We start from the raw sequence: 14824 nt of genomic DNA, 5'->3' as shown, positions 1-14824 counted from the left end.
GGACCTGGGCACAAACCCGTGTCTCCTGCATCGGCAGGCAGACTCTCAACTACTGCGCCACCGGGGAAGCCCTTAAGTTTTTTTTTTTTTGCCTGACAAATATATCATAATAAATGTCCATAATTTAGCTATTAAAATTTTTCTATTAACACAAACTGAGGTACCAAAATTGAAGTAATTCAAGTGTTTTTTTTTCTTCCCTATTCTTCTAAGTCTTTATAATTGCTTATGTTGTGGGTTCTCATATTTATTTTTAGAAAAAAGTTAAAACAACCTAATTTGGGACTTCCCTGGTGGCGCAGTGGTTGAGAGTCCGCTTGCCAATGCAGGGGACATGGGTTCATGCCTCGGTCCAGGAAGATCCCACATGCCACCGAGCGGCTGGGCCCGTGAGACATGGCCGCTGAGCCTGTGCGTCCGGAGCCTGTGCAAAACAACCTAATTTGAAATTACATACTTAATTTTTTTCTTAAAAAGTGTTTGAACTTGCCATGGAGTATTATGGAAAATTTCCACATGCATCATGGTTTAGATAGCTACAGGAGCCTTTCATTTAGTTTAAACTTAGAATTTGTACCTCAGAAAACGGAATGATTAGTAACCCAGTGATTATTAAATTCTTTCAGATTAGTGTCTCCCTGACTTTCTGTGTACATTTATTCTTTCTTAGTTCATTATCCTTCCTCCTTTGAGAGATGGCTACTGTCCCTCTTGGTCCCTGAAGCTATCCCAGGGCAGGAAGCATAGAAAAGTTAACTGTGACTTTTAAAGGGAAACTGTTCAGTCTCACCACAGAACACTTCTGACACCAGATGTGTGTTTTTCATATGAAGCAGTTCTGACACTAACAACCCAGAGTTAGCACAGACCCCACAGGTTAAGGGCCCAGTCCTATGAGATGCCCCTCACTTCAGATGTCAGTCACAAGGAGTGAGTGGGTCCCCAGGCTCCCTACGACTTCTGTAGGACTTGGCTCCAAATGGTGGTTCTCACAACCCCCTCCTCAGGTTCCATAATTGCCCATAATGTCTCACAGAACTCAGGGAAAGACTTTACTTACTATTACTGACTTCTTATAAAGGATATGTCAGGAACAGCCAAATGGAAGAGATGTGCGGGGCAACATCTGGAAGAGTCTCAAGTGCAGGAGCTTCTATCCCTGTGTGGTTTGGGGTGTGTCATCCTCCTGTACTTGGATGTGTTCACTGGAAGCTCTCCACACCCTGTAGTTTAGGGTTTTTATGGAGGTTGTTATGTAGGCATGATTGGTCAAATCATTGGCCATTGCTGATTAACTCCATCTCCAGCCCTAAGGTGGGGAGGTGGGGCTGAAAGTTCCCACCCTCTGATCTTTCCCTTGTCTTGCTGGTAACCAGCCCCCATCTTGAAGCTGTCTAGGGGCCCCCAGCCACCAGTTATCTCATTAGCATGCAAACAGACACTCTTATCACTCCCAGAGATTTCAAGGGTTTCAGAAGCTCTTATATTTCGGGTTAAAGACCAAATATTAGAAGAAAAGATACTCCTGGCACTATCATGCAGGAAATTACAGGGTTTTAGGAGCTCTGTGTTAGGAACAAGGGGCAAAGACCAAATATATATTTCTTATTATATCATGTTTATATACCTCAAAAACCTCTTTTTTAATGTCATTTCTGTTTTGTATAGAGGTCTCAGTTAACTTTGAACCACTGTTTATACTCTGGAATGATAATGGCACTCATCTTTAAGGAGCTTTGAATAAAAATCAAAATTGAAATTTAGAAACAAAATGCTAGGTTGGTACGATACTCAAAAAGGATAATCAGGCTGTTATCTAGTAACTAATAAACTAGTAACTAGTAACTGTGTGTCTAGTAACTAGAGTAGAATATTAAGGTTCATGCCCAGGGGTTACCTTTATGAACTAACAGTTTGTAAAGCTTTTACAGTTGAGGACTCTTAAGCTATGTGGAAAGGAGACTGGGTGAAAGAGCTAGACCTATATTGAGTACCTAGCTCAGTCCCTGGTGCATAGTAGATACTCAGTACTGTTTATAAGATTGAAACGAGCTTGCTATATTTAGTCTTTTATTGGATAGCAAAATGGCTAAGACCCCAGTCTCTTTCTTTGGAGAGTATATATCCAAAATGGGGCGATAAAACACATTCACAGACTTTTTTCTTTTTTGGCCGCACTGCGCAGGTTGTAAGAATCTTAGTTCCCCAACCAGGGGTTGAACCTGGGCCCTTGGCAGTGAAAGTGAGGAGTCCCAACCACGGGACCGCCAGGGAATTCCCATAGACCATTTTAATAACTAGCAGAACTTGGTCATTATAATAAGAGATACAAATAAAATGCTGTAGAGGTTTAAAAGAAAGAAATCTTACATGATCATCAAGGTGGAAGGTCATATTATGGTATTGGGAAAGACTTCACAAAAAGTAGCATTTTGAGATTGTCTTCAAAAGTTAAGATTTCAGGAGGCAGAGATAGATGAAGAAAACACTAAAATATAAATGGACTAAGTGTTCCAGTTAAGAAAAAGATTGTCAGGCTGGGAACAATAACCAAACCTAATTGTAAGCTATTTAGAAATGCATCTTAAAATAAAGGCTTTAGAAATCCTTAAAGCAAATGAAGGAAAAAAAATATATATCATGCAAATAATAACCAAAAGAAAGCTGGTATGACTATATTACTGTATCAATGTAGATTTTAAAACAAAAAACCTTTGTCATCCTTTCTGTCATAACCAATCCATCATTAAGTCCTTTAAGTTCTGCTATCAAAGCTTTTCACATCTGACCACTTCCTGTACCTTCACTTTTACCCCCCTGCCCTTGTCTAAACTGTCCTCACTTCTCCTCTGGGAAACCACAAGCCTATTTGGCCTTTCTCCTTTCACTCTTGTCTCACTGAACCCTTCTCCACATGTAAGTCAGATCACATGGCTGCTCTCTCAGAAAGGCTTCCCCATTACAGTTATACTAACATGGGAACTCCTCTTTGGACATTTAATTCCTCTAATCTCATTTTCTGTTCTTCCACCTTGCTCAGCTTGTTCCTGACACATGCTAGTCATCTTTCTCTTACTTGGACATTCTAGGTGTGTATTTCCATAAGGCCTTTGCAGGTATTTTCTCCTCTGCTTAGAACTCATCTCTTCCACATATTTGTAAATTTGTATGCGTCACTCCATTACTTCGGTTCTTTGTGCAAATGTCATCTCCTCAGAGAAGTCTTCTTTGATGACTTACCTAAAATGTTCGGTCGTGTACTATCCCTTTAATAGTGCTTTTTTCTTTATAGCCCTTAACATTGCATACTAATTAGTTTTTTTTTTTTTAATGGTCCGTCTCTACTTTTAGAATGTAAGTTCTAAAGATACACATTTTAATTTGGAACTTAACTGTACTCCTAGTGATGAGAACAGTGACTAACATATGGTAGGTGTTCAAATGTGTGTTGAGCGGATGAATGGATAAATCTGTCGTCATAATAACAACCATCCCCTATGCTCTGACTTCTAAAAATTAAAAAAAAAAAACTACATACACTAAAATTCACTGTTTTTGGTTATGACCGTACTCTTTTAATTCGAATTCTCTATTCCTCATATCTTTTTTGAGTATCAGTTCTCTTTTAGTAGCTTTTTTCTATAAAACAAATGTAGCTTTCCCACTTGTCACTCTGCTTCCTCAAACTCTGTTAAAATTAACTTGAACAGCAAAAACAAAAAAGCCTCATCTAAAAAAACCCAAAAAAACCCTAACTTAACAAAATCCAAAACAAAATACTAACTGTTCTTCTTCCAGACTTAGTTTTGGTAAGTTATGTCGGTGGCTACCCACTTGCCCCATCTAAAAACCTCTTCATCCTCTTTATCTCTTGCCTTCCCCCATCTATCCCATGTTGCATATTACACGCTCAGTCTTCTCCCTCATTTTACTTACTGTATTTGGGGAAAGTCGCTTGAATCTCTTCTGTCCTTTTCTGCTTTACTACAGGTCCCAGTCATCCCTGACCTGTACTGATGGGATACTCTATTAACCGGCTTCCTTGCCTTTGTGCTCTCATGTCTTCCATTGTATCTCCATGTTGCTGCCAGGATTGGCCTTATGTTTTTCACATAGAGTCCTGATTGTAAGCTATCAAGGGCTGTTGTCGCTTCTCTAATGTCATCAGGGACTCAGGTTCATTCTTTCTGTTGCACCATCCTTAGCAAAGGTTTCTTCTTTAAAGATGCCTTATGGTCCATGATGACGGCTGGTGCCTACCTATCTTGTCAGGTTTTTTTTTGTCAGGAAGAAGTGGGAAGAGCAAGAGTATCTATCACTCAACCCCCTTTTAAGATCCTTCTAGGCATCCCAAACCAGTGACTTCTCCTAACATCATTTAGCCAGCCTTAGCTGTTGGGGGAGTCTGGAAAAGTCTTTTAATGGGGCACTTGTTTTTAGTGAAATTCTGTTAGTGACGCAAAAGGGTAGGATGGATTTGGGGTTAGGAGCCAGCAGTATCTGCCATACCTGTGCTCCAGCTACTGAGATGCTTTCGTGGTCCCAACTCAGCACCACTTCTGTGCTTCCTGGCTTTTGCTCATGATTTTCTTGTCCTGCCTTAATTGTTTCCTTCCTTTCCTACCTCGTTACCTTCTACTTCCTTCATCAGATTGAATTAAATCTTAGGTATAATTAAATATAGCTCTTAGGTGTAGGAACAGTTCCTTTCTCTGGGTTACCTCAAGCACTTGAATAAGTGAGCAATTATAGCATACAAATGAGAAAGAAAAGTAAAAAAGAAATTTGATCTGGAGACAAACTGTAATGTTTAATTTTCCTTTCTGTTTCCCTAACCAAGAAACTTGACCTTTTGATATGTACTCTAAACTATATAATTTAAATAGTTAAATATAATCTTTTAAAGGTTAATTGCGTCACAAAAGAAACATCGAGATACTGTGGAAGTGAAAAGAATTTGATGAAAGCATATTTATTCAGGTAAACTATTTTTAGTTTTTTTGGCTCAGGTGGACAAACATAAAGCTATACTTCTAGAATATTCAAGTATACAAAATATCACTAGGCCAGAATAAAGGTGTATGTAGTAGGGGTCATATGAAGCTTAGCAAGAAGTCTAACTAATAGATTTGTTACCTCCACTTTGCTTCCTAATCTGTAAATTGAGGCGATTAATACCTACCTCACAGGATTGTTTTGGATATTATATGAGAATCTTATGTAAGCTCTGATGGCAAAGGCCTGGTAAGTAAGCACTTAGCAGATTTAGTGTTCTAAGTAGGTATGTCAGGTCCATATTCGACTGGGAAATAAATGTACTTTATTTTTGAGGGATCTGCAGATGTCCAGGTTACGGATTCCTCCGTTACTTGGGTCTGCTAATCGGAGTTTTCTCAAAATCCTTTCCTCACACGCTTGGGATTTGGCCTAGGAAGTGGGGAGAGATCCTGTCTCCTCAGGGACCTACTGCTGAGGACCCCTCTTTCTGTCTCCTGCTTGTCTCCTTCCCAGCCCATCTGGGGAATCTGTGTGTGCTGGGAGGAAGCCTGGTTGGGACTCCTGTTGCTTCCCAGTCTTTTTGCCAGGCTCAGGGCCTAAGCTTTTCAAAGTCAGTGTACCTATGCCTGTGTGTTCAGTAGATATTGGAGTGTGTATCATGGCCAGCACTCTGGTAGGTATATCGGCTAGTGGATAAGACACAGGCTCCGAGAACTGCCAGAGCTTCCAGCCTAGTGTGTTAGAGAGACAAGTGAATTGAATGCTAAGGAAATATTTCTGTAATGCTTTTTAAAACTTTTTCAGGGGTCACATATTACTCAGAGAATTCCCAACCGATACCTTGTTCAATGTGGATGCCATCGTTGCTCATGTTCTCTTGTAAGTACAGGGGATACCCATTTACTTACTCACTTGTTATTTATCTGTTGATTTCATTTTAGACAACCACAGTCCATTACAATATTTTAGGGTCTTAGCATTATACTTGTAAGCATCCGTTTCACACGTATTGCTGGTCTATCTTCCCACACAGAGGATCTAAAATGTCTTGAATGGCAGAGGATACAGAAACATGGAGATATTCTGTATAAAAGTAGGAGGTGGCACAACACGGCCACCTGGCTCATACTATCGCTCTTGCCTTTGATTCTGTCTGTGGAGTGAGGATGTTACCAGGACAGAAGCTCATCTTTGCTATTCTCACTAGGGTTTTTGAAGTGTCTAGCCTCCTTTTCACCCCAGCCTGATTTTTTTTTTTTTTTCCGGAGTCTGTAGCTCCGTTCCTGCTCAGTACGTGCAGAAACATTTCAGGTGTTCCCAGCACGTGCTGAATGTTTATTGAGAGAGAGTGAATCTAATTTAACTTGCCTGGCATGGAATCTTTAGGCCTGGGATTCAGCCCTACCTGGGGTCCACTCCTGCAGTCTCTCCTCAAATGAAGTAGTAGTATCTTTGGTAACAGAGCTAGAAGCTATGACTTTTTCAGGACACGAGTTTACAGGGACTTTTCCAATTTAATGTTTGCTGAGACCTTTGCTGACCTTGACTATCTCTGTTTTCTGTGTGGCTCCCATCTTCCTCCTCTTCTTCTACCTGATTCTCGCAAAAATGGTGTGAAAGTTAAGTTACAGGAAACTCTAAACTTGATAGGTGACAAGTTGTGGTTATCACATGTTCCAGTACTAATAATATATTAATAACAGTCTTTAGAAATCCCGGCCAACCATGGACCCTGAGGCCTGTGGACTGAGCAGCCAGTTGTAAGGCATGAAAGATGGCCTTTTGAAGAAGGAATTCCGAAGACCTGTTGGGCTGCCTTGGAAGCCCTTTCCTGGGATAGAGAAGGGGTGGCTATCTTGAGAGTGGGGGTCATGAAAAGCTTAGAAAAAAGTCCAAGTCATAGATATATTTGTTCTCAGGAAGCTTACTCGTTTATGCTTTTTACAGTGGATACCCAATGACTGTCTTTGACCCAGAAACAAGGGTGAAGAATCAGAGAAAGAAGATTCTGTAAGGGATGGGGGAGGGGAGACTAAGGTTGTCTTTGACAAGTCTGACAGCAAATCCTGGAGCGGCAGGTCCACGCTGGGCAACCTGATGACAAGGTGGTTTTGAAACAACTGGGCCTTAGATGCGGAGAGGATGTTGTTACCTGAACTGGGTATCCTGTGGGGCTTGTGTCATTCAATCCTGCCATGGTGTCCTGTTCCTTGTGCTGTACTAATGCTGATTTATAGAACACTAGTTCCACAAATAGAGTATTCCCCATGTTCCTGCTATGTGCCAGACACTTGTAAGGCACTGGAGATGCAAGACAGCGTAAGATGTGGCTCTGTTCTCTAAGAATTTCATGTTTTGTTGCAGAGACAGATATGTAAACAGAAAATATGTAGGAAGTAAAATAGTAGAAGTACGTCTGCATATGTCCACAGGGTAGTGAATAGTTCCTTGTGTCTAGAATGAGGGTGGATGTTTGTTTAGAAGCCTTCCTGAAGGAGGTGGCACTTGGGATGAGTCTTAAAGGATAAGCGGAGGTTTGCCCGGTGAAGAAATGGAAGGTGGAAGAAGCAGGGGAAACTGTGAGCCCAGGCAGGGAGGTTAGGACAGTTTGGAGAGGGTAGTTTTTACTGGAGTCTGAAATGTGAAGCAGGAGGTGAGAGCAGAGTTGGCATGGGGTCAGAGGAAGGGATCTTTGTTTACCATGTGAAGAAGTTTAGGCTTTGGGGTAGCCCCTGAAGGGTGGGGAGGCCAGCTCTGGGCCAGAATCCTTGTGTGATCTTTCAGACCCAACCACAGGCAATTACAAGCTTTGCCTGGCAGGCCTCATAGGGGAAGGTGCTCTGCCACACCAGACTGGTGCACAGCCAGAGCATTGCCGTTTTCTAGAGAAAATTGAGGTCCAGGACTCAGACCCCTCCCCTTCCCAATCCCTCGGACCCCTCCCTCTCCCATCCTTCTGGCCAGACTGGCCTTTAGCCCCAGGTGTCTCCATTTGGGGCCTCATTATCAGGGACGTGGCCTGAGGCACCTTCCAGGTGCTTTGCCAAAACCTCCTTATCACAGGTCTTTGGCTAAACGCTTTCTCTGCTTTAACTCTGTACTTTTCTTCTCCTCGCCCTTCACCTGCTCAGTCCCCCCCACCATTCCACCGGTCCATAAAGAGGCAGGAGCCTTCTCTTCGCAGCTCCTTGGAATGAGATGATTCCCACGCCCACTGGCCCTGGCCTGGAGCTGTTCAGTGGCGGGGGATGGGAACGGAACATTGTGGGGCCTGTGCCTCTCCTTTTGCCTCTTGCTTGCACTGTGGCAGTTAGTGAATAAAGGCTTGGTTGTTACTTTTAGTTTGGCTCTCTGTCCTAAGTGACCACTTCAACACCTGATTGCTCAACTGCAGGGTTGTAGGCAGATAAGTGATGTGATCAGATTAGCACTTGAGGGCTCTTTTTGGTGGGTGAGAGACAAATTTGTGGGATCCAAGCACATGTAGACACCATTGTGTGGCCATTGTGTAATCTAGGGAAGTAAAGATAGCAAAGAGGGGGTTTTCTTTTTAATGCTTAGGAGGTGAAATTAACCGGGCTTGGTAATGATTAATTTGATTAATCCCTGATCTCTTCTTTTCCTTCCTTCCCATCTCACTCTACCCCAAATCTGATCTGATCACCATCTGAAGTAGGCAAGGATGAAGAGCAAATTTACAGGAGAAAATGAGTCTACTTTAACAAGTTGGATGCCCATCTTACCTGAGTCTTGAGTAGGCATCTGTAGGAACTTGCGCCCCTGGGGAGTGTTGTCAACATGTAGGTCATCTAGGGAGCATCCTAGGATAACACCAACATATAAAGGAAGAAGAAACTGAGCAGGAAAACACAAATGTCAAGGAGGTAGAATTCCAAAGAGGCAATGCCCTCATTTTTGTTTCAAATGTAAGAAAACTGACTTGTGGAATACAGTATTTTACAAAAATTTTTAGTAATGATATTTAGAATCTTGAAGAACTGTGCTAAATAGTATGCCATATCATAGCTGTACCTTGCAAATTGCCATGAGGAAAAAAATGCCTCTCAAGCCGTCACCCTACTTCTTTGTGCTAAAAGCATCAGTTTGAAATACCCAGTTCCTGGCAAGCAGTTCCTCCCTTGTACTCTTTTCAGTTGTATACTATTCCTAGAAATGGAACTGAACTGTTGCTTGATATCTTTTGCCCACTTTTCTATCATTTTTTTTTTAAAGGATGATTTTGTCCTAGAGCTGGTTATTTCTTTTATTTATTTATGGCTATGTTGGGTCTTCGTTGCTGTGTGCGGGCTTTCTCTAGTTGTGGGGAGCGGGGGCTTCTCATTGCGGTGGCTTCTCGTTGCAGAGCACGGACTCTAGGCACGCGGGCTTCAGTAGTTGTGGCACTTGGGCTTCAGTAGTTGTGGCTCACAGGCTCTAGAGCGCAGGCTCAGTAGTTGTGGCGCATGGGCTTAGTTGCTCCGCAGCACGTGGGATCTTCCTGGACCAGGGCTCAAACCCATGTCCCCTGCATTGGCAGGCGGATTCTTAACCACTGAGCCACGAGGGAAGTCCTCTATCATGTTTTGAACTTTTATTCTTATTAATTTCTAGGTGCTCTCCTTATATAAAGGAGACACAAATTGTACATTTTCCTGTTTGTCATTTATCTTTGGAATTTCCCTATTTTGTTCTTTTAAATATCATCAGGTCGAATTTATCTTTTCTCTTTTGACTTCTGGATTTTAAGTTGTACCAAGGTCTCCCTTATGCTCTTGTTACAAAGGAATTCACTTAAAGAAATTAAGACTGTTTTATAGAGCAGTTTTAGGATTACAGAAAATTGAACAGATAGTACAGAGAATTCCTCCTTTCTCCTCTGTACTGTTTCCTCTGTTAACATTTTGCATTGGTGTGGTACATTTGTTAAAATTGATGAATCAATACTGACACATTATTATTAACCGAAGTGCATAGTTTATGTTGGGGTTCACTCTGTGTTGTACAGTTCTATGAGTTGTGACAAATGTATAATGACATGTATCCACCATTATAGTATCAAACAGAATAGTTTCACTGCCCTGAAAATACCCTGTGCTCCACCTATTCATCCTTCCCTTCCACTCCCCAACCACTGATCTTTTCACTGTCTCTATAGTTTTGCCTTTTTTGAGTGTCATATAGTTGGAATTGTAACCCAGAAAAGGAGCTCGTGTGTCAGTTTCACAGAAAGCCAAACTCTCACAGCAGGTGTTTGCAGCAAAGTAAGGGTTTACTGCAGGGTGCCAAGCAAGAGAGTGGGTGACTCAGATCCACTCCAACTTGGTCTTTGAGTTAGGGGGTTTTTAAAGGGAAAGAACAAAGGAGCTGGGATTAATCATTGTCTAGCGACATTTCTGTGACATTTCCTAATTGTAGTTTCAGGAGTCAGGATACCTCTGGTTTACTAGCATTTGGTCTGGTGGTCCATGACCCTGGGGAGGTGTGTTAGCTCATCCTGCCCTGGAGAAGCAACTTGTGTCTGTACATTAACAATAAGCTATCAGCCACAGCAATTTTAGTACATTAATGCACTAAATGTTGTCGACAACAGCAGTTTTAGTCATCTGAATCTGGTTGATTAATGTTCATTTAGCACAGGATTGAGGTCAGAGGGGACAAGAAAGGGAATAAAGTTTTGGAGAGAGAGCTTAATCATCACCTTGGCAGGGGGACTTGGTTTTAGTGGGGGCTCGTTTTCAGAATCATACAGCATGTAGCCTTTTCAGATTGGCTGCTGCTTCTAATTAGCAATATGTTTTTAAGGTTCCTCCATGTCTTTTCATGGTTTGATAGCTCATTTCTTTTTATTGCTGAATAATATTCCATTGTATGGATGTATCACTGTTTATCTATTCACCTATTGAAGGACATCTTGGTTGCTTCCAAGTTTTGGCAATTATGATTAAAGTTACTATAAGGTTCATGCGTAGGTTTTTTTGTATTGATGTAGTTTTTCAACTCATATGGGCAAATACTTAGGGGTGTGATTTCTGGATCATATGGTAAGACTATGTTTAGCTTTGTAAGAAACTGCTAAACTGTCTTCCAAAGTGGCTGTATCATTTTGCATTACCACCTACATTGAATGAGTTCCTGTTGCTCTACATTCTTGCCAACATTTGTTATTGTTAATTTTTTTTTTAACTGTAGCTATTCTAATAGGTATGTAGTGGTATCTTATTGTTTTAATTTACAGCTTCCTAAGGACAAAGGATATTGAGCATCTTTTAGTATGCTTATTTGCTGTTTCTATATTTTCTTTGGTGGGGTACCCGCTCAGATCTTTTGCCCATATTTTAAATGTTTTTTTTTTTTTTTTTTGTCTCGTTGAGTTTAAGAGTTCTTCTATATATTTTGGATACAAGTCCTTTATCAGCTGTATGTTTTGCAAATATTTTCTCCCAGTCTGTGGCTTGTTTCTTCATTCTCTTAACGGTGTCTTTTGCAGAGCAGAAGTTTTTAATAATAATAAAATCCAACTTTACAATTTTTTTTTCTTTCATGGATCATGCTTTGGGTGTTGTGTCTAAAAATTCATTGCCAAATCCAAGGTCACCAAGATTTTCTTCTATGTTTTACATTTAGGTCTATGATCCATTTTGAGTTAATTTTTATGAAAGGTATAAAGTCAGTGTCTCGATTCGCTTATTTGCATGTGAATGTCCAGTTGTTTTAGCCCCTATTTTGAAAAGAGGAGCCTTTCTCCAATTAAACTGCTTTTGCTCTTTTGTCAAAGATCAGACTCTATTTATGTAGGTGTATTTCTTCTCAATGTTTTAACTGTTCAATTTAACATTTAAATCTTTGCTTTGTATGGAATTTAACTAGGTAAATAGTATGAACAATATATTAGTCAGGTGGCTAAATAATTGTCCCAACACAACTGAAATTAATCTCAGTTTTCAAGGTGTGATTTTTTTATACTAAACGCTCATATATATTGGGGTCTACTTTGGACTTTCTGTTTCATTAATCTGTCTATTTTTTTTTTTTTTACTACTACTGTTGCTTTAATTACTGAGCCTTTATAATGTATTGTAATATCTGAAAGGTCCAGGCCCCTTCATGTTTCTGTTTCTAGAATTGCATTTTTGTTCTGTTTACATGTGACATTTAAAATTAGCTTGTCTGGTTTCTTCCTCTCCCTGACTAAATCCTACTGGCATTAAATTTATAAGTTATTTTAGGGACACTTGACATCTTTAGAATGACTCTTCCCATCCCAGAACCAGATGTCTTTCCATTTATTCAAGTTTTCTTTTGTGTTCTCTAGTAGTGTTTTAATGCTTTCTTCATATATGCTTGGACACTGAAATTTATTACTGGGTATTTTATATCTTTTGTTTCTATTGTAAATGGGATTTTTCTTCCATTATCTTCTAATACATACACACTGATAAATTTTTATGTGATCAGTGATCCACAGTTACACTTGAACTTTGCTTCTTTGTAAACAGAAAAGATCAAGGTTTTAGATAATTTCTTAGTCTCAGAATATAGAAAAATTGCAATTGGGGAAGAATTAAGTTAGTAAAATCTAAGACTAGAATAACAAGTGTAAACTTAGGGTAACCCTATACTAAATATTTACGGCATTGTATATTTTTGAACCATCATGGCCAATTAAGTAGTGTATTTTTGGAGGACATTTAAAATATTCCTAAAACATCATTGATTAAAAATATTCTGACTAAATGGTCTACTAACATTTTTAACACATTGATTTTTCAGGATATATTAATGAAATAAACCAAGTGTTTAGAGCATAGCATTGTTCTGTGTGTGTAAGAAAGGGAGTGTTAAGTCTAAAACTCTGAAGGGTCTTCGATGTTACCCTCCTTGCATAATACTTGCGGAAACACCAAGCCTCTGAATCAGAAATCAGACACAGCGGTAACAGCAATCACAGTAACATGGTAGTACTGGATTTGCCATACCCAGTTCTCCACAGAGCTACAAGGTGAGAGCCATACGCTTAAATCTGTACTTACAGCAAGGTTTGGAGAAGGAGAACTTAAATTATGAATCTCTGAGTTTACATAGGAGCTGGCAAATCTGCTTTTTCCTTCTGGAGATAGAGTGCTTATCTTTTTCTCTGGAATTTAAACAAATTGCTTGGGGCAGGAGAAAAAGGTCTCTACCCCTAAATATAAGCATTTAGCTCCAGGGAAGATAAGGAAGGTTTTATTACCTTTGAATGGGACCAGGTGGCTCCAGAGAAAAGGAAACAAGATTAGAACGTGAAGAGATGTTTTCCATCTTTGTGTACTGCCAGTTTTCATCTTCAGGAGACATGGACTGTGTAGGAACACTGAGAAATCTAGGAGGGATAGTTTTCTAACAGAGACATATATAAATATTTATTTATGGCATATATGTATTTGGTATAAATATTTCAAAGTTTCACAAGAACGTGATTGTTGGTTTACGGGAAGGGAATGCGGAAGCTGGGATGGGGGGAAGGAGTTGGAGGTGGACTTTTCACTCTTTAACATTTTGTATACTTCTTGTGTTAGGAGTCCTACAAAAGAGTTAAAATTTGCAAAATAAATAAAATTTAAAATAAAGGTAAGATTATAGATTTATAGTCTACAAATTCTCAGCTCTGTTTTCTAAAATATACATAGTCAAAGCCGATGGGGCTTCCCTGGTGGCGCAGTGGTTGAGAGTCCGCCTGCCGATGCAGGGCACACGGGTTCGTGCCCCGGTCCGGGAGGACCCCACGTGCCGCGGAACGGCTGGGCCCGTGAGCCATGGCCGCTGAGCCTGCGCGTCCGGAGCCTGTGCTCCGCAACGGGAGAGGCCACAACAGTGAGAGGCCTGCGTACCACAAAAAAACCCAAAAAAAAACCCAACAAAAAACCGATGGAATTGTGTGGTTTCGTAACTGTGAGGAAAATTTCACTTCCCAGCTTCTAGATTGGGTTAAGAAGGGTAATATTTAGAAAAAGAAAGTAAAGTAACAATCTTTATTTGTTGATTGAGAATACCATATATAACCAGTCTGAGGCAAGTCAGATAGAGGTATAGAAGATTGAGGCACTATAATCTCAAATGTGCTTTGGAATGATATGTGAAGAAGTCAGGGTTTATGGAGGATTTATCCGTTGTGTGATCATAACAGTTTATGTTTTCTGATTGCTGGTTTTCCTCATCTCTTAAATGTTAAAAATTGCACTGCCATTAGAGTTTTTTGAAGATCAAATAAAGTAATACATCTGAAAATATGCTTTGTGTTTTACCCAGTGCTCTACAAATGTTAGTCGCTTTTTTCTATATAAATGCAGGAAATCTCATTTTGCAATTAAGAAAAAAAGCAATCCAAATTCAAATATCTACCTGCTGTTCTGTTGCACACACAGTACTAATAGAAGTGAGTTCATGCAAGTCTGTGCTGTGACAGTTGCTGGGAATATTTGCCGTGAGGCAGCAGTTGCAAAGAAAGGCCATTTTCCCCCCAGTCATTGTTGACTCCTGGAAATCATCAAATGATATTGATACAAAAAGGAAAGACTATGCAGTACTGTAAGAAACAATGAAATCTCAATAACTCTTTATTAAGGTGTGCTAATTGATATTCTGTGACAATATTTTGTCAAGTGGAAGATTTCTTTCCTTTTAAGTTAATGTACTACAGACGATAATATGAACCACAAATATTATGGTAATTATTTTCAACTATCCTAATTTCTGCTAATATTTTATTTTTAACACATTATTGCAGAGCCTGGGTTTTGAGCTTGGGTAGAACTTCTGGGGAAAGCTCCTCTTGGAGGTGTCTTCCTTT

General features: G+C 40.1%; 1 protein-coding gene across 1 annotated transcript in view; it reads left to right on the top strand.

The window, feature by feature from the left end:
- TXNDC16 (thioredoxin domain containing 16) overlaps positions 1–14824 on the top strand; it is a 108631-nt gene that overhangs the window by 9584 nt on the left and 84223 nt on the right. Inside the window, exons 5-6 of the mRNA XM_024734795.1 lie at positions 4907–4980; positions 5803–5877. Of these exons, the coding sequence (XP_024590563.1) occupies positions 4907–4980; positions 5803–5877 (149 nt within the window). The remainder of the gene's footprint in view (positions 1–4906; positions 4981–5802; positions 5878–14824) is intronic.

This window comes from Neophocaena asiaeorientalis, unplaced genomic scaffold, assembly GCF_003031525.2.
Source record: "Neophocaena asiaeorientalis asiaeorientalis breed wild unplaced genomic scaffold, Neophocaena_asiaeorientalis_V1.1 scaffold547, whole genome shotgun sequence".
NCBI classification, from domain to species: Eukaryota; Metazoa; Chordata; class Mammalia; order Artiodactyla; family Phocoenidae; genus Neophocaena; species Neophocaena asiaeorientalis.
Note: the sequence above shows the minus strand (reverse complement) of the source record. Positions and strands in the feature narration are given on the sequence as shown.